Source organism: Nerophis lumbriciformis, linkage group LG07 (assembly GCF_033978685.3).
Source record: "Nerophis lumbriciformis linkage group LG07, RoL_Nlum_v2.1, whole genome shotgun sequence".
Taxonomy (NCBI): Eukaryota; Metazoa; Chordata; class Actinopteri; order Syngnathiformes; family Syngnathidae; genus Nerophis; species Nerophis lumbriciformis.
In genome coordinates, this window is record NC_084554.2 from 27,115,181 (window position 1) to 27,142,026 (window position 26,846).

General features: G+C 39.7%; 1 protein-coding gene across 7 annotated transcripts in view; it reads left to right on the forward strand.

Annotated features, from left to right (window-relative positions):
* ctnnd2a (catenin (cadherin-associated protein), delta 2a) overlaps positions 1–26,846 on the forward strand; it is a 723,152-nt gene that overhangs the window by 416,151 nt on the left and 280,155 nt on the right. For 5 of the 7 annotated variants that reach the window (XM_061965552.2, XM_061965556.2, XM_061965554.2 and 2 more), the window contains exon 12: positions 24,331–24,697. In XM_061965552.2, coding sequence (XP_061821536.2) covers positions 24,331–24,697 — 367 coding nt within the window. The remainder of the gene's footprint in view (positions 1–24,330; positions 24,698–26,846) is intronic. The other 2 variants (XM_061965555.2, XM_061965558.2) reach the window with 1 other exon arrangement.

Sequence of the window (26,846 nt, forward strand, 5' to 3'; positions counted from 1 at the left end):
CAATCGTTCCCATGTGTAGTTATGATTTCTGGTGTTTTCTCTCACCCACAAAAACACAAGAAAGACTCAAAATTGGCTTTCCATCAAACTATTACACCAATCTGCTCCAGCTTGTGAATGTGCAGTGTTGCAGCTTTAATGAGACCTGACAAGTTTGTGAAGGGGACAAAAAAGCAGGAGAGAGATGAGAAAGGAGAAAGAGGAGCAGGAGGAAGGGGTGATAAAAATGGAGACGGTTGGGATGGGGAAATGGTGCATTTATTGGGCTTCTTCTAGCCAGAAGGCAGGAACATTTCATTGCACCTCTTAAATAGAGAGAGTGATTTCCTTCCTGGAAAGAAAAAAAAAAGGAAAGAAAATGGCTCCCACCTGTGTTGAAATATTGGTTGTAACCCTGATTATGACGACTCTGTTTCATGTGTGAGATTGTGGACACATGAGTAATTCTAGACTTTTTATATAATTCTGACAAGTACAATACATTTAAATGTTTTCGGTTATCTGATGTTACATAGTGTACTTCTTTGTTTGCAATTACAGTGCTACCTCGGTTTTTGTAAATAATTCCGTTTTCCACCAAAAAATCTCATGTCGTTGCCCGTACCAAACTAGTTTGTATTATTCAGCGTTATTGAGTGTCCACAGAAATAACCCCCAAATAAGCCACCGTGGGGCAAAATAAAGTTGCACTTTGACAAAAACGGTGAGAAACACTATTCAATTCAAGCAAGGTTCACGTGGTAGAGTAGTTGTATCCCAACCTGAAGGTTGCAGGGTCGATCCTCAGTTCGCCTGTGACCATGTCGAAGTAGTTAGATGCTCCTGATGCTGCGTCATCAATAGGTAAATGTGGTATTAGTGTCAAAGTGCTTTGAGGACCTTGAAAGGTAGAAAAGCCCTATACAAGTAAAATCTATTTACCATTTACTAGCGTTGCACACAAAATTGTGAATCGTGATTCTTATTCATTCTGATTCTATATCGATTCACAAGAAATCTTAGGGTACATTAAACATATGTTTCTTATTGCAAGTTTGTCCTTAAATAAAATATTGAACATACAAGACAATGTGTCTTATAGTAGTCAGTAAGCAAACAAAGGCTCCTAATTTAGTCTGCTGACAGATGCAGTAACATATTGTCACTTTCCATTCTATTATTTTGTCAAAATTATTAAGGACAAGTGGTAGAAAATTAATTATTAGTTGACTTGTTCATTTATTCTTAATATCTGGTTACTTTCTCTTTTAACATGTCCTATCCACACTTCTGTTAAAATATAATAATCACTTATTCTTCTGTTGTTAATTAATCCGATACCAAGTACGGGACAAGTGGTAGAAAATGGATGGATGGATGGACCAAGTAGTTACAAGATCATACATTGGTCATATTCAAAGTCCTAATGTGTCCAGGGACATATTTCCTGAGTTTATAAACAACATATTCATTTAAAAAAAACAAAAGAAGATGTTGAGATGACAAAAAATATTGACGTAATTATAGTAGTATCGAAGAGATACGCTACTGTACTTGGTATCAATACAGTGGATGTTAAGATATATATATATATATATATATATATATATATATATATATATATATATATATATATATATATATATATATATATAGATATATATATAGATGCGTATAGATATGAATATATGTATATAGATATATGTGTATATATGTATATAGATATGTATATGAATATATGTATATAGATATATGTGTATATATGTATATATGTATATAGATATGTATATATATATATATATATATATATATATGTATGTATAAAGATATGTAAATATATGTATATATATATATATGTATGTATATATATGTATATGTATAGATACGTACATATATATGTATATATATGTTTCTCCATCCAACCAGAAGGAGCTTTTCTAACCTGTAACCCGGTTTGAAAAAGTTTCATTATAACTATTATACCAAATATTACATTGCAGGAATTGGTTTGAATCGAAAAGCGTGTTTAATCAAGCATCGATTCTGCAACCGATCGTAACCCTAGGAATCGGAATCAGATCGGACTGTTAGGTGCCCAAAGATTCACACCCCTTGCATTGAAGAAGAAACTGGAAAATTAGAACCCTGCTCATGGCCGTCTTCACCCAAAAGAGTTATTAATAAAAGTAGAACTAATTTTAAATGTTATTTCATCTAAAATGTTTATGTTGAGTGTGTAGCATTATATAATAATTGGATTTTCTTTTTTTCTTAAGGCAAAAATTGCTTGTCTGTCTTTTTTGGAATGGAATACTTACCAAAACCACGGTACCACTGTTTGTGTTTTCCCATCATTGCAAACACACTGTTCTTGAATGATTTCACTTGCAGTATGTTTACTCATGTGTCGCTCACCAGGCCAACTCTGTGATTCAAATTTGGCCAATAGAAATAGCGCTATCGATAATGAACAATACCAATACTTTACCTTTATTATCAACAATACAATTGTTCAAATGCAACAATACATATACGTAATGATAACTAGAAATAGGAATACTGCAGAAAAATGGAGGGGGAGAAAGAGAAGCAACCGACATTAACACAATTTTATTTGACAACGTAAAAACCTTTGCTATAATACATTGCATTTAATTGAAAATGTTACAAAATGTAACAATGTTCTCCATGTTCCGGTTTTTTTGGTGTCTACGTTTCCATGCCATGCCACCTGCAACAATGTAATACTTTGTCACTTTGTTCCTACTACTAAAGTCTATACATTTTACCGTAACAAACTTTTCCTTTTACAGTAAGGCACTGTAAAAATAATGAGCATAGATGTTACAGCTAACTGCTCAGTCACCAGAATTTGACTTTAAAAGTTAAAGTGGTACAGCATTTACAGTATTGCACTGTTAATACCTGGGATGAGGTGGCGACTTGTCCAGGGTGTACCCCTCCTTCCACCCGAATGCAACGGAGAAAGGCTCCAGCACCCCCGCGACCCCAAATGGGACAAGCGGTAGAACATGGATGGATGGAACTGTTAATACAACGACCGTAGATTGTATGATTAAAAAAAACTGGCAGCTCAGTAGGCAAAAAATATAAAATTAAGGTGGTAGCGTTTTTCCATTTATAGTAATATACTGCCAAAACAACTATCATAGATTTCACGTAAAACAAATCGCAGCTCAGTTGCCAGAATTCTACCATAAACATAAATGTGGTAGCGTTTTTATTTTTACAGTAATGTGCTTTAATAGCGACCACAAATTTTACTGTTAAAATAACTGGCAGCCCAGTCGTCAAAATGTTACCACAATAATAACAGTAGTTCTATTTTTCAATTTACATTAATGCACAGTAAAAAATAAAGGTTGTTAATTATAACAGTGGTACAGTTTTTCTGTTTACAGTAATCAACTGTAAAAAAATTTAGATTTTACAGTGAATAAATGGCAGCTGAGTTGCCATAATTTTACTGTGAAAATAGTTTTACCATTTACAGTAACGCACTGTAAAAACAATGGCTGCAGATTTTACAGTAAAAAACTGGCAGCTCACTTGTAGTAAAATTTAACAGTCACACTTTTTCTCAATTTACAGTAATTCAGTGTTAAAATAACGACTGTACATTTCACGGTAGAAAACTGGCAACTCAGTCGCCAGAATTTTACCGTAAAAATATCAACGATACCATATATATTTACAGTAATGCACTATAAAAAACGACTGTAGATTTTTTTGGTAAAAAAAAATGGTAGTTGAGTCGCCAGAATTGTACTTTAAAAACAAAAGTAGTATACGGTTTATCCATTTACAGTAGTGAAAAAACTGCAATAGAGTTTGCTCTAAACATACTGGCAGGTCAATTGCCAGAATTTTACTGTAAGAATAACAGTGGTGCTATTTTTCTATTTACAGTAATTTGGTTAAATGTTTACATTTTCTATAAATTTTTCTCTTTTTTGTATACATTGTAGCTTAAACTTCCCCTAGTTACAATGATAAAAGGGGCGTTACATATCTCGTGGTATGTATTGTTTTACCAATGTATGTCTGGAGCCAGCTGAGATGGTTTGGGCAATTGGTCAGGATCCCTCCAAACGCCTTCATGGGGAGGTGTTTAAGGCACGTCCGACCGGCTGTATCTCCCAGCTGGCCTGGGAACGCCTCACGATCCCCCGGGAGGAGCTGGACGAAGTGGCTAAGGTGGGGGAAGTCTGGGCTTCTCTGCTTAGGCTACAGCCCCCGCAACCCAACCTTGGATAAGCGGAAGAAGATTGATGGATGGATGGATGGATGGCATAAACTGTAATGCTGCACTTTCCCAATGTAATAGATATCCCATTTATTACATAAAACAATGTAACATTAGTCGGGATGTCCGATAATGGCTTTTTTGCCGATATTCAATATTCCGATATTGTCCAACTCTTAATTACCAATACCGAGGTATGGTGAAGATAAGGTCCTTTTTAAAAAAATTAATAAAATAAAATAAGATAATTAAAGTAAAAACATTTTCTTGAATAAAAAAGAAAGTAAAACAATATAAAACAGTTACATAGAAACTAGTAATTCATGAAAATGAGTAAAATTAACTGTTAAAGGTTAGTACTATTAATGGACCAGCAGCACACACAATCATGTGTGCTTAAGGAATGTATCCCTTGCAGACTGTATTGATATATATTGATATATAATGTAGGAACCAGAATATTAATAACAGAAAGAAACAACACTTTTGTGTGAATGAGTGTAAATGTTGGAGGGAGGTTTTTTGGGTTGGTGCACTAATTGTAAGTGTATCTTGTGTTTTTTATGTTGATTTACTAAAAAAACCAAAAAAAAACCGATACCGATAAAAAACGAAAAAAACATTCCGATAATTTCCGATATTACATTTGTAAGCATTTATCGGCCGATAATATCGGCAGGCCGATATTATCGGACATCTCTAAACATTAGTATAGTACAGTGAATCTCAAACTGGGGTGCGTTTGCTGGGGTACGCCGAATAATCACCTCATTGAATATTCAAACATAGTGTCACACTTCAAACTGTGTGTAATGTTACAGTGGCCAAAAACATTTAATATACTTGTTAAATAAAACCTAGCCTTGTTTTTAACAAATATTTAGACCTACTACGCTACTGTATTTTAATACTGGCCATTGCGGTGGTACTTGGAGAGCTAAGTGTTTTCCGAGGTGGTACTTGGTAAAAAAAAGTTTGAGAACCACTGGTATAGTGGAAGAGGAGTAAACAAACAAACACTAGCATATCTATGTGAGCTTCAGCAATGCTAACATTACAGTCATATTTTAACAGCAACATTTGCAAAGTGGTCATACACACATATAACTGTCAACATCAATAACAATGTTGCATAATACGCAACCTTTAAATACCAATTATAGAGAGTAATTTGCCATTGGGCGCATCACCTACAGTACAGTATGTCCTACGTACACTATAACTAATGATGGGAATTGATAAGATTTTTTCAGTTCTGATTCCACTTTTCATTGTTTAACGATTCGGTTCTTTATCGGTTCTCTTATCCATCCATCCATCCATCCATCTTCTTCCGCTTATCCGAGGTCGGGTCGCGGGGGCAGCAGCCTAAGTAGGGAAGCCCAGACTTCCCTCTCCACAGCCACTTCGTCCAGCTCCTCCCGGGGGATCCCGAGGCGTTCCCAGGCCAGCCGGGAGACATAGTCTTCCCAACGTGTCCTGGGTCTTCCCCGTGGCCTCCTACCCGTCGGACGTGCCCTAAACACCTCCCTAGGGAGGCGTTCGCGTGGCATCCTGACCAGATGCCCGAACCACCTCATCTGGCACGGTCGAATGCCTTCTCCAAGTCCACAAAGCACATGTAGACTGGTTGGGCAAACTCCCATGCACCCTCAAGGACCCTGCCGAGAGTATAGAGCTGGTCCACAGTTCCACGACCAGGACGAAAACCACACTGTTCCTCCTGAATCCGAGGTTCGACTATCCGGCATAGCCTCCTCTCTAGTACACCTGAATAGACCTTACCGGGAAGGCTGAGGATTGTGATCCCACGATAGTTGGAACACACCCTCCGGTTCCCCTTAAAGAGAGGAACCACCACCCCGGTCTGCCAATCCAGAGGTACCGCCCCCGATGTCCACGCGATGTTGCATAGTCTTGTCAACCAAGACAGCCCCACAACATCCAGAGCCTTAAGGAACTCTGGGCGGATCTCATCTACCCCCGGGGCCCTGCCATTGAGGAGCTTTTTAACTACCTCAGCAACCTCAGCCCCAGAAATAGGAGAGCCCACCACAGATTCCCAGGGCACTGCTTCCTCATAGGAAGACGTGCTGGTAGGATTGAGGAGGTCTTCGAAGTATTCCCTCCACTGATCCACAACATCCGCAGTCGAGGTCAGCAGAACACCATCCCCACCATACGCGGTGTTGACATTGCACTGCTTCCCCTTCCTGAGGCGGCGGATGGTGGTCCAGAATCGCTTCGAAGCCGTCCGGAAGTCGTTTTCCATGGCTTCACCGAACTCCTCCCATGTCCGAGTTTTTGCCTCCGCAACCGCTGAAGCCGCACACCGCCTGGCCTGTCAGTACCTGTCCGCTGCCTCCGGAGTCCTATGAGCCAAAAGAGCCCGATAGGACTCTTTCTTCAGCTTGACGGCATCCCTTACCGGACACCAGCAGGTTCTAGGATTACCGCCACGACATGCATCAACCACCTTGCGGCCACAGCTCCAATCGGCCGCCTCGACAATAGAGGTACGGAATATCGTTCTCTTATCGATTTTTATTTTGAAAAAAGGAGAACAAAGGTGGATTAGCATCAGTTTCATTTAGTTTAGAGGTAACATGACCTTACAAAGCCATTGTGGGGTGTTAAGAGGCACATACTGTACATAGCATAGAAAAAAAATACTTTTGAAAATAAATATAAGAAATAAATATTCTTCTGTAGAATTTAACAAAACATATTTGGAAATTACACAAGCATGTAACATTTTGTAACATTTTCAAATCTTTTAGAGATTTTTGTCATTTCCCTAGAAAATATACTGGTAAAACTAATACTTAAAATACGGTGCAACGGTCTGTTTAGATTTACAAGGTGAAAGTAATATATGACACAGGCTCATAACATGCAACTCAAGATACTTAAAGCCTTCTTTTGATATAATGTTGATGATAATGGCTTACAGCTTATGAAAACCTTGAATTGAAAATCGCAGAAAATGTGAGGTTTTCAAAAAATGTAAGCCATGATCATCACAATTATACTAAAGGCTTGACATAACTCACTTTACATTTAATGACTTTATACCACATAATAGTTTGGCATTTGAAGTTGAATTCCTGACATGAATGGACTTGTTCACGATATTCAAATATTTTGAGTTTCACCTGTAAAATATATTGGCTGACTGAAAATCTGGTCGGAGGAAAATAGGTGCAAACCTTTAACCCCAAACTTATTCCCTGCTCGTGACATTCGTCTATCCTGGCCGGAGCATATTCTTCCCTGTCGCAGTGAAAGGTAAAGCGGCGGACGTGAACTGGAGCTATTACTTAGTCAGATTATGTCTCTTGTCATGCTCATCTAAATGAGAAGCCATTCATTTCCATTTAACAAACAATAGCGAATAATAGCGGTGTAAGTTAGTACCTGTAGTAATTAAGCCGCATGACTGCTGCTGGGATGATATATGTGCAGTTAAAAAACGCAATATTAATTTATAGTTATTGCTTGCTGTATGTTCAAATGTTTCCGCATATTGCTCCTATGTCCTCCTCTTGATGAACTAGCAACCTTATAGCGCTGTTGCAGTCTTTTCTTGCAAAAATGTAGCCAAACTTTGGAGCGCCCGGGCGCCATGTTGCTGTCTGACGTCATTACGTAACGGGCGAATCCCGCCCGCAAGAATCGTTAAGGTACCAGTAGAGTGGAAAAACAAGTTGCCACTACCATCATGTATATCTGATTTATGACACCAAAAACCTTTCCAAAGTTTGCGAATAAATTGATATGATCAAAATAATGTCAATCTTAGAGAGATTTCTGAGCAATTTTGAGAGTTAACGCGCAAGCCAGTCACGTGATCCGTGACGTAGCGTTAGGAACCAGAGATCCCTTCCCCATCAACAACAATGCTAATCAAGCAGACGTTATGAGAGCCAACAACTTTGGGAAAATTTTGATCTAGAAACCTTATATTTTTGAGCCCGAACACAAGGAGGATGAGCAATAAGTTTTAGAAGCCGAGTGCTACACGGATGCAGCTTTAATGAAACATTACTATAGCATCAACAGCATTGCTAGGTGCTAAACATACAAACTAACCATAACAAACCAAAATAAAACAAACACTTACTGTACAATTTACACTCTTGCTGGGAGGTTGACCCACGGGATGCTCACAAAATTCCATTTAGATGAAGATTCAATCGCAGTCCTCATGAAGGGTTAAAAAAAAGTTTCCGCAACGAGCGTCTTATTGTGTCTTTTTTGCCATCTCGGATGTCAAAGTCGACCAGCCTGTTGGAACATTTGTCTACTGCCAGGTGACAGATGCATGAATTATAATCTAAAATAACATGTTTGCAAGTTTGAGACGAAGCAGAAGCAGCTGCCGGCGTAGTTTGTCAACAATAGCAGCATAAGCTAGCATTAGCTCATTGCTATCATGCTATCAATGCGCCGCTAAAATAGACCGTCTGCATTAACGCGTATAATACCAGTATTACTCATATTTGGTTATTTTCAGGTCACGACATGTAAATGAAGTATGGTTGGCGGTTTGTCGATGTTTTTTAGAGGGTATAATGAGCTCAAACAGTACCTTCCATCTGTTGACTCAAATGTTTACGATTTCGATTCCATTAAAAAAAACATATGTGTTCTTGTCTTAAATAAGGATTGCGAATAATAAACACATCTCTTTCCAATGTGTGCGTATTTTCAGTATGACTGTTCTTATAAAGACAATATAACATACATCCGTAAACGTGGATGCATATGGAAAGATGCAATATATTTATATGTACTGTAAATCTATTTATAGCTGCACCTTATTGATCTTTTATCCTGCACTACAACGAGCAATAAAGGAAGTCTGAGTCTTATAACATGGTCAGAGTGCAGAAGCGTTACTACCGTGATGTTGAATCTACAAAAATTGCCTAATATATTCAGAGCAGAATATTCAAAATGGCTGACTGAATTTGTGGCATTTTGTGATGTTTAGACGATATTTTCACATACTTTGCAGATTATAAATAGAATTGGATGTGGTTTAATGGATATGATGAATTACAAATAAGCATATCAAGTCAACTTGTTTTTCCACTCTACTGGTACTTTAAGGCCATGTCTACACTAAGTCGTTTAACCCCTTAAACAATAATTATTTAGCCTAAACCCCAATTCAGCCACACTAAACCAGCGTTTAAGGTCCACCTCCTCGGACAGTTTTTACACGGGTAAGTCAGCCGTGTAATTCTTGAATCTCCGGCACTTAGCTTTGTATGGACTCATTGATCGTTTACAAAGTGAGTTCGGAGAGGAAGTGACGCCAGAAAGACCTCGCCCACGCAGGAAGTGACGTCAGAAAGAACACGCCACAGCCAGCTTCATAATAAAGCGGTTTCGTAGCTCGGAGCTAACCACTGGAAATATGAAGGCGAGTCATCCAGACATGCTGTGTTTCTCATTCCTCTACATGTACAGAGACTTGTGGAAATCACACATGAAAACCTTAAGATTGCAGCTATTTGGGATACAACCATACTTGCCAACCTTGAGACCTCCGATTTCGGGAGGTGGGGGGTGGGGGGGCATGGTCGGGGATGGGGCGGGGGCGTGGTTGGGGGCGTGGTTAGGAGGGGAGGAGTATATTTACAGCTAGAATTCACCAAGTCAAGTATTTCATATATATATATATATATATAAGAAATACTTGACTTTCAGTGAATTCTAGCTATATATTTATATATTTATTTTATTTTATATATATATATATATATATATATATATATATATATATATATATATATATATATATATATATATATATAAGAGAAATACTTGAATTTCAGTGTTCATTTATTTACACATATACACACATAACACTCATCTACTCATTGTTAAGTTAAGGGTTGAATTGTCCATCCTTGTTCTATTCTCTGTCACTATTTTTCTAACCATGCTGAACACCCTCTATGATGATGCATTCTGCTTCATCTCCTTGTTGTGTGCGCAGTTGTGCACTGCACTCTCTAAAAGCCCTAGATGTTATTGTCACATATGCATGTACAGTAGATGGCAGTATTGTCCTGTTTAAGAGTGTCACAACATTGCTGTTTACAGCAGACAAACTGCTTTACGGTAGACGAAAACGTGACTGCTGTTGTTGTGTGTTGTTACCGCGCTGGGAGGACGTTAATGAAACTGCCTAACAATAAACCCACATAAGAACCAAGAACTCGCTCTCGATCATTCTACAGTTATAACGTGATTGGGCAGGCACGCTGTTTATATTGTGGGAAAGCGGACGTGAAAACAGGCTGTCGACACGTCACTCAGGTCCGCATGAATTTTGGGAGATTTTCGGGGGAAAATTTGTCCCGGGGGGTTTTCGGGAGAGGCGCTGAATTTCGGGAGTCTCCCGGAAAATCCGGGAGGGTTGGCAAGTATGGATACAACACTTCTCAGACGGCAAGAGAACTTTCCAATGCTGTGATTCTACTTAGCGAAAAACTTTGTCCATTTGTCGAAGGATAGACAACGAGAATGCAAGTTCCCCGTGGATGTGATAAAAAAGATAGCGTGTGCTTTGTATTACCTGGCTGTCGAGGAAAACGGCGAATGCGTTTGGACTGGCAAAGCAGACTGTATCAGTTATTGTCCGCCATGTATGTCGCGGACTCGACATCTCGGTCCAGAGTATATAAAGTCACCAAAAAGGAATGGACAATGAAGGTGAAGGCAAAAGAGTGAAAAGTTTCCTGACCAGATATCTAGAACCCTAGTTTGATTAATGTTAAATGTTCTTTATCATATTGTTTATGTGTCTAATAAAGATTTGATTAATTTATGATGGCTCAGGTGTGATTCACTGCAATAGGGCCTCACAGCACACTGGATTCCAGTTAATTGAAATATCACAACACTGGATATTGTTCAGATAAGTTAAATTTAAGAACTTGCACACAAGCTTGCGTACTAGGTCGCGTTGCGCCTGCGGACGAAGGGGCGCGGGGGTCTTAAACGGTGGCATTGTTGTGTGTGGACACTGATAAGGTTAGGTGTGATTTACCCTGGATAACCTTAGTGTAAACGGGGCCTAAGGGAATTGTTTGGAAAAATTGATACATTGGGAACCGGTTCTAAACAAGAACCAGTTCTCGATTTCCATCCTTAAGTACAACATAAATGGTGTCAGCGATATAGACGCACAAACCTCCACAATAACACAATGACTTTCCCCTTCCACTGTTTGGACGTTAAACTACAACCCCTGCTGTGTCAGACATGGCACCAAGTGTCCTACAACTGCAATAACACTTTGTGTGTGTGTGTATGTGTGTCAGGCTCTGTTCCTAGCTCCGGAACATCAAGAGCTATGTGTTGGCCTAGAGCTACTCCTGGGGATAAACACAGTGAGAAACTAATCCTCTCTTGCCTCCATGTCCAACTGTGTGTGTGTGCGTGTGTGTGAGACTGCTGTAGCCAAGGTTATATCTGCATGACCTTAATGCAAAAATGTCCCAGGGGCATACATGTTTAGTCCATGTCCATCACTTTAATATGTAGAATTTGTGTGCTACTGTATCTGTCTGTTAGCAAGGGGGGGTTGTACTGAGGGGTTTTGTGTAATCGTGCTGAGAGTTGATGCGTGTCGAGAGAAAGGACATGTCCTCAGCTCTGATCACATAGTCTCCCATATATGCCACAATAGAGGCGGCGTGATAGAGAGACAGAGGGTGATTGGGAAGAAAAGGCAGAGGGGAAAACAAAAAAAACAAGAGATGAATGGATGATGAAGAGAGGATGACAGACAACCCCCTTCCCTCAAAAAGTGAGAAAAAGACGGATGGGGTGAGGATAGAGAGGGATGGATCTAAGGGAGGGATAAATAAACAAAGAAGAGAAAAGGACAAAGTGATGTGGGGAGAATGGAGTGACAAAGGCAGAGTAAGAGTAGGAGGGAAAGAAACGGAGGCAGAGATGAAAGTGAGAGGGAAAGCTCGGAGGAGTGGTTTGAGCCCCCTCACTTCCATTCCCCCCCGCCCCCTCTCTTCTTCTCCATGCTCCCTCGCTGGAAGCTTTCTGGCCTGCTTAATTGTGTGTGTGTGTCAAATGACTAATAAAGTTTTTCTCTCTTGTTTACTTCACACCAAAGCAAGGGAATACAAACACTGCTTTTTTTTTCTTCTTTTTTTTTTTTTTAAGGGTTGACAGCCTGCTTGTGTCTTGCTATAATTGGTTATTTACATAACATTGAGCTATGACTTGCACTGTTATTTATTTAACAGTAGCATGCTCCCCAATTTAATACCTTTTGACAATATGAGTGTACTTTATTTTAAACAAAGCAACATAGTAAGGATGGGGGATATGGCCTAAAATCGAAATTGTGATATACTGTAAATTGCATTCATACTTGCTTATTCGCTATTATAATCTGGCTATTTTCTGTTGTAACATGTTCTATCTACACTTATGTTTAAATGTAATAGCCCTTATTCTTTTCTTTTTTGGATACTTTACATTCGTTTTGACCCAGTGCAAAATAACTCAACATAAGCAACAACTACTATTGGCTCAAATTTAAATATAGTGGTTTTAGAATTTAATGTCCTCACCTCTCCAGGGACTTATTTCCTGACTTTATAAACAATTTAAAAAATGAGAACATTTAAATTAAAAAAAAAAAAAAAAAAGTATTGATCTAATTACTGTATTATTGACCACAAAATGATACCTGTCAATATAAAGTAAAGTACCAATGATTGTCACACTCACACTAGGTGTGGCGAAATTATTCTCTGCATTTGACCCATCACCCTTGATCACCCCCTGGGAGGTGAGGGGAGCAGTGAGCAGCAGCGGTGCCACACCCGGGAATCATTTTGGTGATTTAACCCCCAATTCCAACCCTTGATGCTGAGTGCCAAACAGGGAGGCAATGGGTCCCATTTTTATAGTCTTTGGTATGACTCGGCCGGGGTTTGAACTCACAACCTACCAATCTCAGGGCAGACACTCTAACCACTAGGCCACTGAGTAGTATTTGTATACATCGGCCCATCCCTGTTTTTATTCAGTAGTTCTAGCTTAACGGTTAGTATTTTGTAGTTTAGAATGTTTAGCTAGTCCTCGTCCTCCGGCGATGATGGTACATCTAAGAAAAGTATTGAAGTTTATTTGCCGCCATATAAGCGAGGATTAGTGATTTGCATTGTGGAGGGATGTTAGCCGCTAGCAAGAACTCTTCACTACGGTTGTTACATGTTACTGTCAAATTTGCTGGACGCAGCTAGAATGTCATCAAAAGGATTCATACATAATATGAGGATAGTATTGAAAGGTCTATTGTTGGTCAAATTTATATCATTTATATTGCATATCGTCTACACCAGTGCTTCTCAACCGTAGGGCCATTGCCGGGCTCGGAGAACCCGCCAGGGGGCCGCAAAAAAATATCAGTTTCTCAGCTGCGGTCCGTGTAGGCCGCAGCGGTACGCAACTGTAACACACTTTTCCACCATTTGTGGAAGTATTGACAATATCAAACAAACAGAAGTCTGGAGCCAAAGTCATAGAGAAGTCTCTTAAGCGCAAAAAATATGATTATATTTTTATTTGCACTCTATTTTTATTGACAGTGTATTTGATGTATATTATTTATTATTAGTTGGAATGTATTATTTTTGCGCTGTGTAGTTGTATGTAAATCTATTTTTTATCAGTTTCTACGAGTCCCTTCTTTTGTAGTTCATTTAGCATGTATTTATTTTAGTAAACAGCCTGACCTAAGCCTTAAAAATATTTGTTGTGATTAACACATGATTTCATATCATTTGACAAGGTTTATCCTGTTAAACTGTAAGTAGGTTAATAAAATCAAAAGTAAGATTTTTATCCATCCATCCATTTCCTACCGCTTGTCCCCTTTGGGGTTGTGGGGGGCGCTGGAGCCTAATTAAATTTTATTATTTGAGTGGGCCCCGGCCCCTCTGTCTGAGTTCAAAAAGGTTAAGAACCACTGCTGTACACCGCGCAGTAAAGTACTACTGAAGCAGTTACTGATTGTTTACATCTTGTGTTTTCTATGTTTTCTTATAGGGAAAAATGATAAAGAATGTTTAATAGTAGAGTTAATAGAGTTTGTAGATAAAGTAAAACATGATGGACACATTGTGTGGTAAAAAAAAATAGGAGCAGGATAAACAGGTTGATCAAGTTCCATTCCTCGACTGCGATGTAAGTCAAATCCTACACTGTACATTAATTAACACTGAAGTCGCTAACACTGTACATCTATAAAGGACAGAAAATACAATAATTAGATTAAACCAGTTAGCGCCATTTTTGACAGCATATTTTGGTGTGACTGTGTTGTAACTGTTTTTAAATCCAGTTTATGGAACAAATTTAAGTTCTTCATTAGGGCTATGCACCTGCATCCTCCTGAAGACAAACATCTTCTGCTGTGTTGTTTTTGCTCAATAGCATAACTTGGATTAACAAACTTCATTAGTTCTTTAATAAGGTTCATACATGCATATATTGAATCAAATCTTACCATAAAAAACAATGTAAACATGAATAATGTGTTCAAGCCTCGACAAAAGTACATTTTTAGTCAAAGTTTCTACACGTTGAACAAAATATAAAGCATTATACAGTTCTGTATATCAAACAAACATAAAAAGAAGGTGATAGATCAACGTTCCATTTCAAAACAAAGCTAAAATGACAAGCTAAACTTTCCTTTATATGTAGCCACCCTGCAGACACGCACACACACTGTCTCTAGACCTGTGGAGCACTCACACTTTAAAGGCCTACTGAAATACGATTTTCTTATTCAAACGGGGATAGCAGGTCCATTCTATGTGTCATACTTGATCATTTCGCGATATTGACATCATTTTGCTGAAAGGATTTAGTAGAGAACATCGACGATAAAGTTCGCAACATTTGGTCGCTGATAAAAAAGCTTTGCCTGTACCGGAAGTAGCAGACGAAATGCGCGTGACGTCACAGGTTGTGGAGCTCCTCACATCTGCACATTGTTTACAATCATGGCCACCAGCAGCGAGAGCGATTCTGACCGAGAAAGCGATGATTTCCCCATTAATTTGAGCGAGGATGAAAGATTTGTGGATGAGGAAAGTGAGAGTGAAGGACTAGAAGGCAGTGGGAGCGATTCAGATAGGGAAGATGCTGTGAGAGGCGGGTGGGACCTGATATTCAGCTGGGAATGACTAAAACAGTAAATAAGCACAAGACATACATATACTCTATTAGCCACAGCACAACCAGGCTTATATTTAATATGCCACAAATTAATCCCGCATAACAACATAACAAACACCTTCCCCCTCCCGTCCATATAACCCGCCAATACAACTCAAACACCTGCACAATACACTCAATCCCACAGCCCAAAGTACCGTTCACCTCCCCAAAGTTCATACATCACATATATTTCCCCAAAGTCCCCAAAGTTACGTACGTGACATGCACATAGCGGCACGCACGTACGGGCAAGCGATCAAATGTTTGGAAGCCGCAGCTGCGTACTCACGGTACCGCGTCTGCGTATCCAACTCAAAGTCCTCCTGGTAAGAGTCTCTGTTGTCCCAGTTCTCCACAGGCCAATGACTGTCATCTTTCGGGAATGTAAACAATGAAACATCGGCTGTGTTTGTGTTGCTGCAGCCGGCCGCAATACACCGCTTCCTACCTACAGCATTCTTCTTTGCTGTCTCCATTGTTCATTGAACAAATTGCAAAAGATTCACCAACACAGATGTCCAGAATACTGTGGAATTTTGCGATGAAAACAGATGACTTAATAGCTGGCCACCATGCTGTCCCAAAATGTCCTCTACAATCCGTGACGTCACGCGCAGACGTCATCATACCGAAATTTAAAATTGCACTTTAGTAAGCTAACCCGGCCGTATTGGCATGTGTTGCAATGTTAAGATTTCATCATTGATATATAAACTATCAGACTGCGTGGTTGGTAGTAGTGGGTTTCAGTAGGCCTTTAAAATCTCAGAACTTCATAACTTTAACAGCCAGGTCGCTACAATGTTTCAGAATTAAAAAAATAAAATCCACTTTACCGTGTGGTTAATCTTCTTGGCGGGCAGTGCAAGGGTGGGGCAAGTGGGTGTGGAAGTGTCGACAACGCTGTGGATACTTCCTGACTGTTTCAAACCATACATCGCTTGTCCATTGTTTTCTTTGGACTTATAATGAGCTAGCAAAACTAGGACAATTTTTAAAAAGGCTAAACATTATATTAAAAAATAAAAATAAAAATACACAAAGTAGGTTTCAGTGGGAAGGGGATTAATTTGGCCTCATTTGTCTGACACATGAAATGTGACAAATTGAGGGGGTTGCACTATCCACTTTCGTCGCCAAATGGCAGTAAGGTGGATCTCCACAATATGGGTGTATTTTATTTTAAACAAATGTACATTGAAGTGCACATCAAGATGGTCGAAAAGGAGTGTTGGTAAGAATGGGCGATATGGCCTAATATCTATATTGTGATGTACTGTACATTGCAACTCCTGCGATATCGATACATCACTGTATAATATCTGGCATATTAAAATTAATACAGGTATTTCAAAACAGGTCCTAATTTGGCCGCTGACGTATTAGGTAACATATTGTGTCATTTCCGGTTGTAATATTTTCTCAAAACTGTTATTAATCTACTGCACTTGCTTATTTACTATTAATATCTGGTTCATTTCTCCTCTCACGGGAGATCCACCCAGGGATAGGGCCATATGATATTCTTCCATTCTGTAGCAAGTAGCTTACAGCAGAACTGCTGTACTCAGGATATGATCACCGGAGTTTGATCAGCCCACCTACAATGGTTGTGCTGCCGGGCACAAACGTTCACACACAGAAACAAGGCTCGTATATATTTAAATTCGCTTTGTGGTCCGTAAATAGAACAAGGACGGGTTCATACATCGAGGTTAAACTGTATTTCTTTTGTCAGAGTTAGAAATGTCGAGGCTGCCAAACACAAATGTCCACTGCAGAGGCTCTCAGGAGGATAGAGTATATGATACACACATTTTATCTAAAGGTCATCGTGTTGTACTCCAATGTGTCACACTCCTTTCTAATATACGTGTCAGCAATGAGGATTGTGCATCCATAAATGTGCACTCTCATGCTGGGTGCTGTATGGGCCCTCCAAAGGTCAGGTCATTAGCCAGAACACACCATTACCGGAACAAATTCGGTAGCAGTGTGTTGACTTAAGGTCGCGGTAAAGTAAAAAGACTGAGTGACGTGGAAAATGTAATGTAAAGGCGAGAGAATGTCAAGGTAAATGTCAAAATAAAAGTGTACGATTGTGAATATGTGAGCATTTCCTGCTACGTCTATCTATGTCAATTCATGCAATTGCATGGACATTTTGAAGCGATCGTTCTTTTCTCCTTGAATCTCTGCTTGCCTGGAGATTTGTCCTATTTCGGTGTCAAGTCTCTGGGAGGGCGCACTCTTTCACTCAACACTGGTGGCGGTTTTAGCCTCAAGCCCCGGCTATTAATGAGACGTTCAGAAAAGACGGCGGCATCACTGAGACCATTTCAAAAGGAGAGAAAGGACAGGGATTTGTTTCTGATGGGAGTGACTCTGCTTCATTACCCTCTTCCCCCCCTGCGTTGGGCACCGATACACACCCCTCTTCTCTTTCCCTGTCTCAGCTCCTACGTGTTTTCTCACGCTTTGCCTTGGATCTTTGTCAAATTAAGGGCACCAGTGGAGGAGCTTACATAGCATTTAGCCTCATGGCTATTGCATAGTACAGTTTTTTTGTTTTTTTTCCTCAACATTTCCTGAAGTTACGTAACAATATGCAAATGTGCCTTTATGAATAATAGAGTTTATCCGTCTTAAAAGAGCTTTTGAACATAATTAAGTGTCGCTGTGATGTGGCGCGCAGGTGTGTATAAAAGTGGGGAGGTTGAGCAAATGTAATTTCTCAAGAGAGCGCTAATGAGTAAAGGATGATGGTGAGACACTCAGGACAATAATTATAGGCACCGTGTAACCCAAAACAAGAGCTTTTGAATTACTACTACAGTGTGTTTATTATTATGGAGCCTGTGACGGACAAAAGTACGATGCAGTACAGTTATCATTGTAATGCATGGTTGTAGACGACCACCACATATTCCACATGACATCTGCGGGATTCTACCACTCCAAAGTAAGGCTGCACGATTTTAAGAAAAAGCTTAATTGCGACTTGATTTGCGATTTTTTTAAATCTTATATTTTATACAAATAAATGCATAAAACTGCGAAAATTACGTGTGTAGGAAGATATGTTACTTTTAGATTGTCAATCAACATACTATTGTTTCAAGGTGCCAAACATTAGAACAATATAATTGAATCATAATAATAATGCAAGCAACCATTTAAAAGGATATAAACGTTTATTTATCATTACTGTAGTATTGTTTACTATTGTACTGTATTTGGAAGGTAAATTATTTTAGTTAGCCGAAATAAATAAAGACAACATACAAAACGGACCCTCATCTCTGAAAGCAAAAATTTTACTTCAATATTGAACATCTTGAAGTGCATTTTTTTCCCCCGTTTTAAAAAAAACTGTGGTGTCTTTTGTTTGTTACCATCACAACATTCTCGCTCGTTTGTCCGTGTTGACGGTCTCATATTGCTCATCCAATTTGAAGCTGAAATATTCCCACAACAAGGCATTTGGCTTTGTGATTATTTTTTTTTCCTCTTAAATGTTGTTACTTTGCGGAATTTCTAGCTAGGGTGTCGCGAGGCTATCTGTCTGTCATGCTCTCTGTGTGTACAGTGCATCCAGAATGTTTTCACAGCGCTTCACCTTATTCACATGTTGTTATGTTACTGCCTTATTCCAAAAAAGAATTAATTCATTTTTGTCCTCAAAATTATCCAGACAATACCCCATAATGACAATGTGGAAAGTTATTATTATTTAAATTTTTATTTTGCTAATTTATTTACACAAAAAAAACAAAAAATCACATGTACGTAAGTATTCACAGCCTTTGCTCATTACTTTGTTGATGCACCTTTGGCAGCAATTACAACCTCAAGTCTTTTTCAATACGATGCCACAAGCTTGGCACACCTACTGTATCTTTGGGCAGTTTCACCCATTCCTCTTTGCAGCACTTCTCAAGCTCCATCACGTTGGATGGCAAGTGTTGGTTTTCATCCAGGATGTCTCTGTACATTGCTGCATTCATCTTAGTCTAGTCAGGGAGGTGACCAAGAACCCGATGGTCACTCTGTCAGAGCTACAGCATTCCTCTGTGGAGAGAGGAGAACCTTCCAGGAGGAAAACCATCTCTGCAGCAATCCACCAATCAGGCCTATATGGTAGAGTGGCCAGATGGAATACATTTCTTAGTAAAAGGTTTGCCAAGATGCAACTGAAATACTCTCAGACCATGAAAAACAAAAGTATTTGGTCTGATGAGAAAAAGATTGAACTTTTTGGTGTGACTGCCAGGCGTCATGTATGGAGGAAAACCAATACCATCCCTACAGTGGAGCATGGTGGTGGCAGCATCATGCTATGGGGTTGTTTTTCAGCAACAGGAACTGGGAGACTAGTCAGGATAGAGGGAAAGATGAATACAGCAATGTACAGAGACATCCTGGATAAAAACTAAGGCTTTTCATCCAACCTGATGGAGCTTGAGTTGTGCTGCAAAGAGGAATGGGCGAAACAGCCGAAAGATAGGTGTGCCAAGCCTGTGGCATCGCATTCAAAAATATTTGTGGCTGTAATAGCTGCCAAATGGAGTTATTATAGAATATTGTGTGTAAAATTTTGAGGACAACAATTAATCTATTCCACTTTGGAATAAGGCTGTAACAACAAAAACTATAAAAAGTGAAGTGCTGTGAATACTTTCTGGATGCACTGTAAGCTAGCGGTCTTGCTCTCCGCCCACAAAAGACACAGATTGTGAATGACTGAAAAGAGGGCTCACTTTGTTCAGTTAAATCTACTGTTAGAAAAACGCGCTCAGGTGCTGACAGCGATGCAGAGAGTGAGACCTCTTTCTCTTTCTGCCTGTTTGACGAAGAAAACAAACACAAACGGATATGCTCAGTGGCCTTGTGGTTAGAGTGTCCGCCCTGAGATCGGAAGGTCGTGAGTTCAAACCCCATACCAAAGACTATGAAAATGGGACCCAGCATCAAGGGTTGGAATTGGGGGTTAAATCACCAAAATTATTCCGGAGCGCGACCCAGGGGGTGGAACGAGGTGATCGGTCAAATGCAGAGGGTAATTTCACCACACCTAGTGTGTGTGTGTGACTATCAGTGGTACTCTAACTCAGTGGTTCTCAACCTTTTTCCAGTGATTTACCCCCTGTGAACATTTTTTAATTCAAGTACTCCCTAATCAGAGCAAAGCATTTTTGGTTGAAAAAAAGAGATAAAGAAGTAAAATACAGCACTATGTCATCAGTTTCGGATTTATTAAATTGTATAACAGTGCAAAATATTGCTAATTGGTAGTGGTCTTTCTTGAACTATTTGGAAAAAAAGATAAAAATAACTAAAAACTTGTTGAAAAATAAACAATTGATTCAATTATAAATAAAGATTTCTACACATAGAAGTAATCATCAACTTAAAGTGCCCTCTTTGGGGATTGTAATAGAGATCCATCTGGATTGATGAACTTAACTCTAAACATTTCTTCAAAAAAAAAGAAATCTTTAACATCAATATTTATGGAACATGTCCATAAAAAACCTAGCTGTCAACACTGAATATTGCATTGTTGCATTGTAATGAATGGAATAGCCTACTTGATTTGATGTTCAGTTTATGAACTTACATTTATATTTTGTTGAAGTATTATTCAATAAATATATTTATAAAGGATTTTTGAATTGTTGCTATTTTTAGAATATTTAAAAAAAATCTCACGTACCCCTTGGCATACCTTCAAGTACCCCCAGGGGTACGCGTACCCCCATTTGAGAACCACTGCTCTAACTTTAGCTTTTTTTAAAGAATTAAAATGAATATAAATGATGAATGGGCACTCAATACATGGTCGAACTGACCAGTTTGTTACGCTCAATGTTTGACCGTACAATAACCGAGACATTATACAACAACAAATCATACAAAAAGTGTTTTGACTGTAGTAAAAAAGAGTGTTGAAAACGAGGGGTCGTCTTATATTCCTAACACCTCTGAAAATTACCATCTAAACTAATTTTTGTTGTGTCTCATTAGATTGTGCAGTTATCGTTGTGCCCGGTGTGTACTTGGTGACTGTGCACTTTTTTAAAGGCTAATTCTCCTTTTAAAAGGAGCCTCATTGGCCTGTGCTCAAACCCCAGTCAGTCACATGCCCCCGTATTGATTCAACTGCTCTGTGATTTATCACATCGTCTCTCTGAAGAGCGCATTAATGGCTGTTTTTGCATGTGTGTGTGTTTTCGTGTACCTTGCTTCTAATGACAGAGGAGATGGATCAGCCTCCCCGTCGCCACTTTACACACACACGCACACACACACACACACACACACACACACACACACACACACACACACACACATCCAAAAACACGGCATTTCTCTTAGTGTTTTTACAGGCCGAGAAACAAGGCCCCCAGACTCACATTAACACCTTGATATACGGCCGCTCCTTTGCTCCCACGCGGGGAGGGCAGGTGACAGCTTCTGTGCCCCAGCAGAGTGCTTACCTCACCAAGCAATACCCTCATTCATTCATCTCACACTAAAGACACCCAGCTTGAAGTTTTTTTACATCCGCTTTTATGGTTTTGCCTCTTCATGGCTCACTGAGCAGATGTCTCATTATTTTGGGGAAAATAACAGTTTCTCCGTTGTTCTCCTTCTACAGCACCTGAAGTTGGATTTAGGATCTCTTTAGGAATATTTCTGCAATAGATGATTCCGAGCATAGGCGGGGATCTACATGGTAAATGGGTTATACTTGTATAGTGCTTTTCTACCTTCAAGGTACTCAAAGCGCTTTGACACTATTTCCACATTCACACACTGATGGTGGGAGCTGCCATGCAAGGCCCTAACCACGACCCATCAGGAGCAAGGGTGAAGTGTCTTGCTCAAGGACAAAACAGACGTGACGAGGTTGGTAGAAGGTGGGGATTGAACCAGGAACCCTCAGGTTGCTGGCACGGCCACTCTCCCAACAGCGCTACACCGTCCCAATGTGTTGTCCCGATACCAATATTTTGGTACCGGTACCAAAAGTATTTCGGTACTTTTCGGTAGTTTTCTAAATAAAGGGGACCACAAAAAATGTCATTATTGGCGTTATTTTAACAAAAACATATTACGGTACATTAAACATATGTTTCTTATTGCAATGTTGTTCTTAAATAAAATAGTGATCATACAAGACAAGGGCAGCACGGTGGAAGAAGGGTTAGTGCATCTGCCTCACAATACGAAGGTCCTGAGTAGTCGTGAGTTCAATCCCGGGCTCGGGATCTTTCTGTGTGGAGTTTGCATGTCCTCCCCGTGACTGCGTGGGTTCCCTCCGGGTACTCCGGCTTCCTCCCACCTCCAAAAACATGCACCTGGGGATAGGTTGATTGGCAACACTAAATTGGCCCTAGTGTGTGAATGTGAGTGTGAATGTTGTCTGTCTATCTGTGTTGGCCCTGTGATGAGGTGGCGACTTGTCCAGGGTGTACCCCGCCTTCCGCCCGATTGTAGCTGAGATAGGCTCCAGCGCCCCCCGCGACCCCGAAGGGAATAAGCGGTAGAAAATGGATGGATGGATGGATACAAGACAACTTGTCTTTTAGTAGTAAGTAAACAAACAAAGGCTCCTAATGTATCTGCTGACATATGCAGTAACATATTGTGTCATTTATCATTCTATTACTTTGTCAAAATTATTAAGGACAAGTGGTAGAAAATGAATTATTAATCTACTTGTTCATTTACTGTTGATATCTGGTTATTTTCTGTTTCAACATGTTCTATCTACACTTCTGTTAAAATGTAATAATCACTTATTTTTCTGTTGTTTGATACTTTACATTAATTTTGGATGATACCACAAATTTGGGTATCAATCCGATACCAAGTAGTTACAGGATCATACATTGGTCATATTCAAAGTCCTCATGTGTCCAGGGACATATTTCCTGAGCTTATAAACATAATATATATTAAAAAAAAAAAAAAACGAAAGAAGATTTTGTGATGTTAAAAAATATCAATGTAATCATAGTAGTATCGACTAGATACACTATTGTAAGTGGTATCATTACATTGGATGTTAAGTGTAGATCCACCAATGGCGTTTGTTTATATTGTAGTGTCCCGGAAGAGTTGGTGCTGCAGGGAATTCTGGGAATGCGTTCTGTAGTGTGTATGCTGTGTTGCGGTGCAAATATTCTTCCAAAATGTGTTTGTTGTTGTTGTTTAGTGTGGTTTCACTATATGGCACATATTTATGACAGTGTTGGCATTGTTCATACTGCTAGCCTTAGTGTGACATGTATGGCTGTTGAATAAGTTTGCGCCTTCATTCGCTCGTATTAAGTCTTTTCAAAGTCAAGATGATTGAGCCATTACATCGTTTTCGGGCACAATGAAATCTTGTTTAGGCTTTGTTAATTAAAGACTATATGATGTATGACTTTTTATATAATAATAAACGGACCAAGCTCGCCCCAAAATTAAAAACATTGACATTGAATTTCCAAAAATCACTTTAAAGATTGAAAGTTGCCATCAATCCAACGTGGGTGATCGTTATTGTCCGTGAGTGCTCGGGCCCCGAAGCACCCACGGGATCGGCGCCTATGATTCCGAGTACATGTTAAAAATGATGTCTGCACAATATTTGAGATTCTTTGTCTCTCTCCCTCCTCCAATCCCCGTGGTAAACATTGGTCCTTGTTGTTGATCCTGGGCATGTGGCCAATATTTATCAATCCATATGGAGACATGCGTCCTATCTTTTCCTCTCCTCAACTTTTCTGTCCTCTCATCAACTGTCTTTATAGACTTTTCCCATCATGTCCATGAACACGTCCTAAGTTATGTCCTCTGTCCCTACTTTCCTGCCATAGCTCCCTCCTCCCCTGGTGTCGACTCCACCCCTTTGCAGCGAACAGGAAGCCACGGCACCGGTGCAGGAAGCTACGGCCGCGGCGGGATGAACAACTATGCCACGGTGGGACCGGGCTACACCACAAGCGGAGGTGGAGGGGACATGTACGGTTCGGACCCCTACGTGGCCGACCCTTACCGCACCCTGCAGTACTGCCCCTCGGTGGTGGAATCGCCTTACAGCAAGTCTGGACCCGCCCTGCCGCCGGAAGGCACCCTGCAGCGCTCACCTTCTATTGACTCTATTCAGAAGGACCCCAGGTAAGCTTATCTATGAAAACTACTGCATGAACCTGATTATAAGACTGTTTTGCTTCCATCGAAAAAACGAAGTCGTCTTATATTATATTTATACATGAAAACAGGTGGTGCCTAACTACGTCTGACTAGAGCTGGGCGATAAAGCGAGTTTGTAAGATACAAACCCCGTTTCCATATGAGTTGGGACATTGTGTTAGATGTAAATATAAACGGAATACAACAATTTGCAAATCATTTTCAACCCATATTCAGTTCAATACAAAGACAACATATTTGATGTTCAAACTGATACATTTTCTTTTGCAAATAATCATTAACTTTAGAATTTGATGCCAGCAACACGTGACAAAGAAGTTGGGAAAAGTGGCAATAAATACTGATAAAGTTGAGGAATGCTCATCAAACACTTATTTGGAACATCCCACAGGTGAACAGGCAAATTGGGAACAGGTGGGTGCCATGATTGGGTATTAAAGTAGATTCCATGAAATGCTCAGTCATTCACAAACAAGGATGGGGCGAGGGTCACCACTTTGTCAAAAAATGCGTGAGCAAATTGTTGAACAGTTTAAGAAAAACCTTTCTCAACCAGCTATTGCAAGGAATTTAGGGATTTCCGCAATTTACGGTCCGTAATATCATCAAAGGGTTCAGAGAATCTGGAGAAATCACTGCACGTAAGTAGCTAAGCCCGTGACCTTCAATCCCTCAGGCTGTACTGCATCAACAAGCGACATCAGTGTGTAAAGGATATTACCACGTGGGCTCAAGAACACTTCAGAAACCCACTTTCAATAACTACAGTTGGTCGTTACATCTGTCAGTGCAAGTTAAAACTCTCCTATGCAAGGCGAAAACCGTTTATCAACAACACCCAGAAACGCCTTCGGCTTCGCTGGGCCTGAGCTCATCAAAGATGGACTGATACAAAGTGGAAAAGTGTTCTGTGGTCTGACGAGTCCACATTTCAAATTGTTTTTGAAAACTGTGGACGTTGTGTCCTTCGGACCAAAGAGGAAAAGAACCATCCGGATTGTTATAGGCGCAAAGTTGAAAAGCCAGCATCTGTGATGGTATGGGGGTGTATTAGTGCCCAAGACATGGGTAACTTACACATCTGTGAAGGCGCCATTAATGCTGAAAGGTACATACAGGTTTTGGAGCAACATATGTTGCCATCCAAGCAACGTTACCATGGACGCCCCTGCTTATTTCAGCAAGACAATGCCAAGCCACGTGTTACATCAACGTGGCTTCATAGTAAAAGAGTACGGGTACTAGACTGGCCTGCCTGTAGTCCACACCTGTCTCCCATTGAAAATGTGTGGCGCATTATGAAGCCTAAAATACCACAACGGAGACCCCCGGACTGTTGAACATCTTAAGCTGTACATCAAGCAAGAATGGGAAATAATTCCACCTGAGAAGCTTAAAAAATGTGTCTCCTCAGTTACCAAACATTTACTGAGTGTTCTTAAAAGGAAAGGCCATGTAACACAATGGTGAACATGCCCTTTCCCAACTACTTTGGCACGTGTTGCAGCCATGAAATTCTAAGTTAATTAATATTTGCAAAAAAAATATAAGGTTTATGAATTTGAACATCAAATATCTTGTCTTTGTAGTGCATTCAATTGAATATGGGTTGAAAAGTATTTGCAAATCATTGTATTCCGTTTATATTTACATCTAACACTGTTTGCCAACTCATATGGAAATGGGGTTTGTACATCGATATATTTTTAAACATGATATGAATTAAGAAAATATCGTAATATCGATATAGTTTATTTCACGTTAAAATGACCAAACGCCGCTTATTTGTTGTGTTCCTTGTTCTCCCCTGGTCCCCCTCCATGGGCTACTACACGCCTTCCATTCCTCTTACCTTTACTATGATGAGTCACGATTGGTTAGGGACAGGCCAATCAGAGGCAAGATAGGGCGGGTCATCGGACCAGGAAGGGAAATCACAAAGTGCCTCTCTGCAATTTTTTTTTTTTTTAATCCGAGTTTGATACATTTTGTATTATTTGCACAGCTATGTTATTTTTTTTTTTTTACATAGAAATAATATTTTTCCATGTTATTTATGTTATGTAATTATGTGCTACTTAAACAGTTTTTTTTTTTCTGTGCTGTTAATACC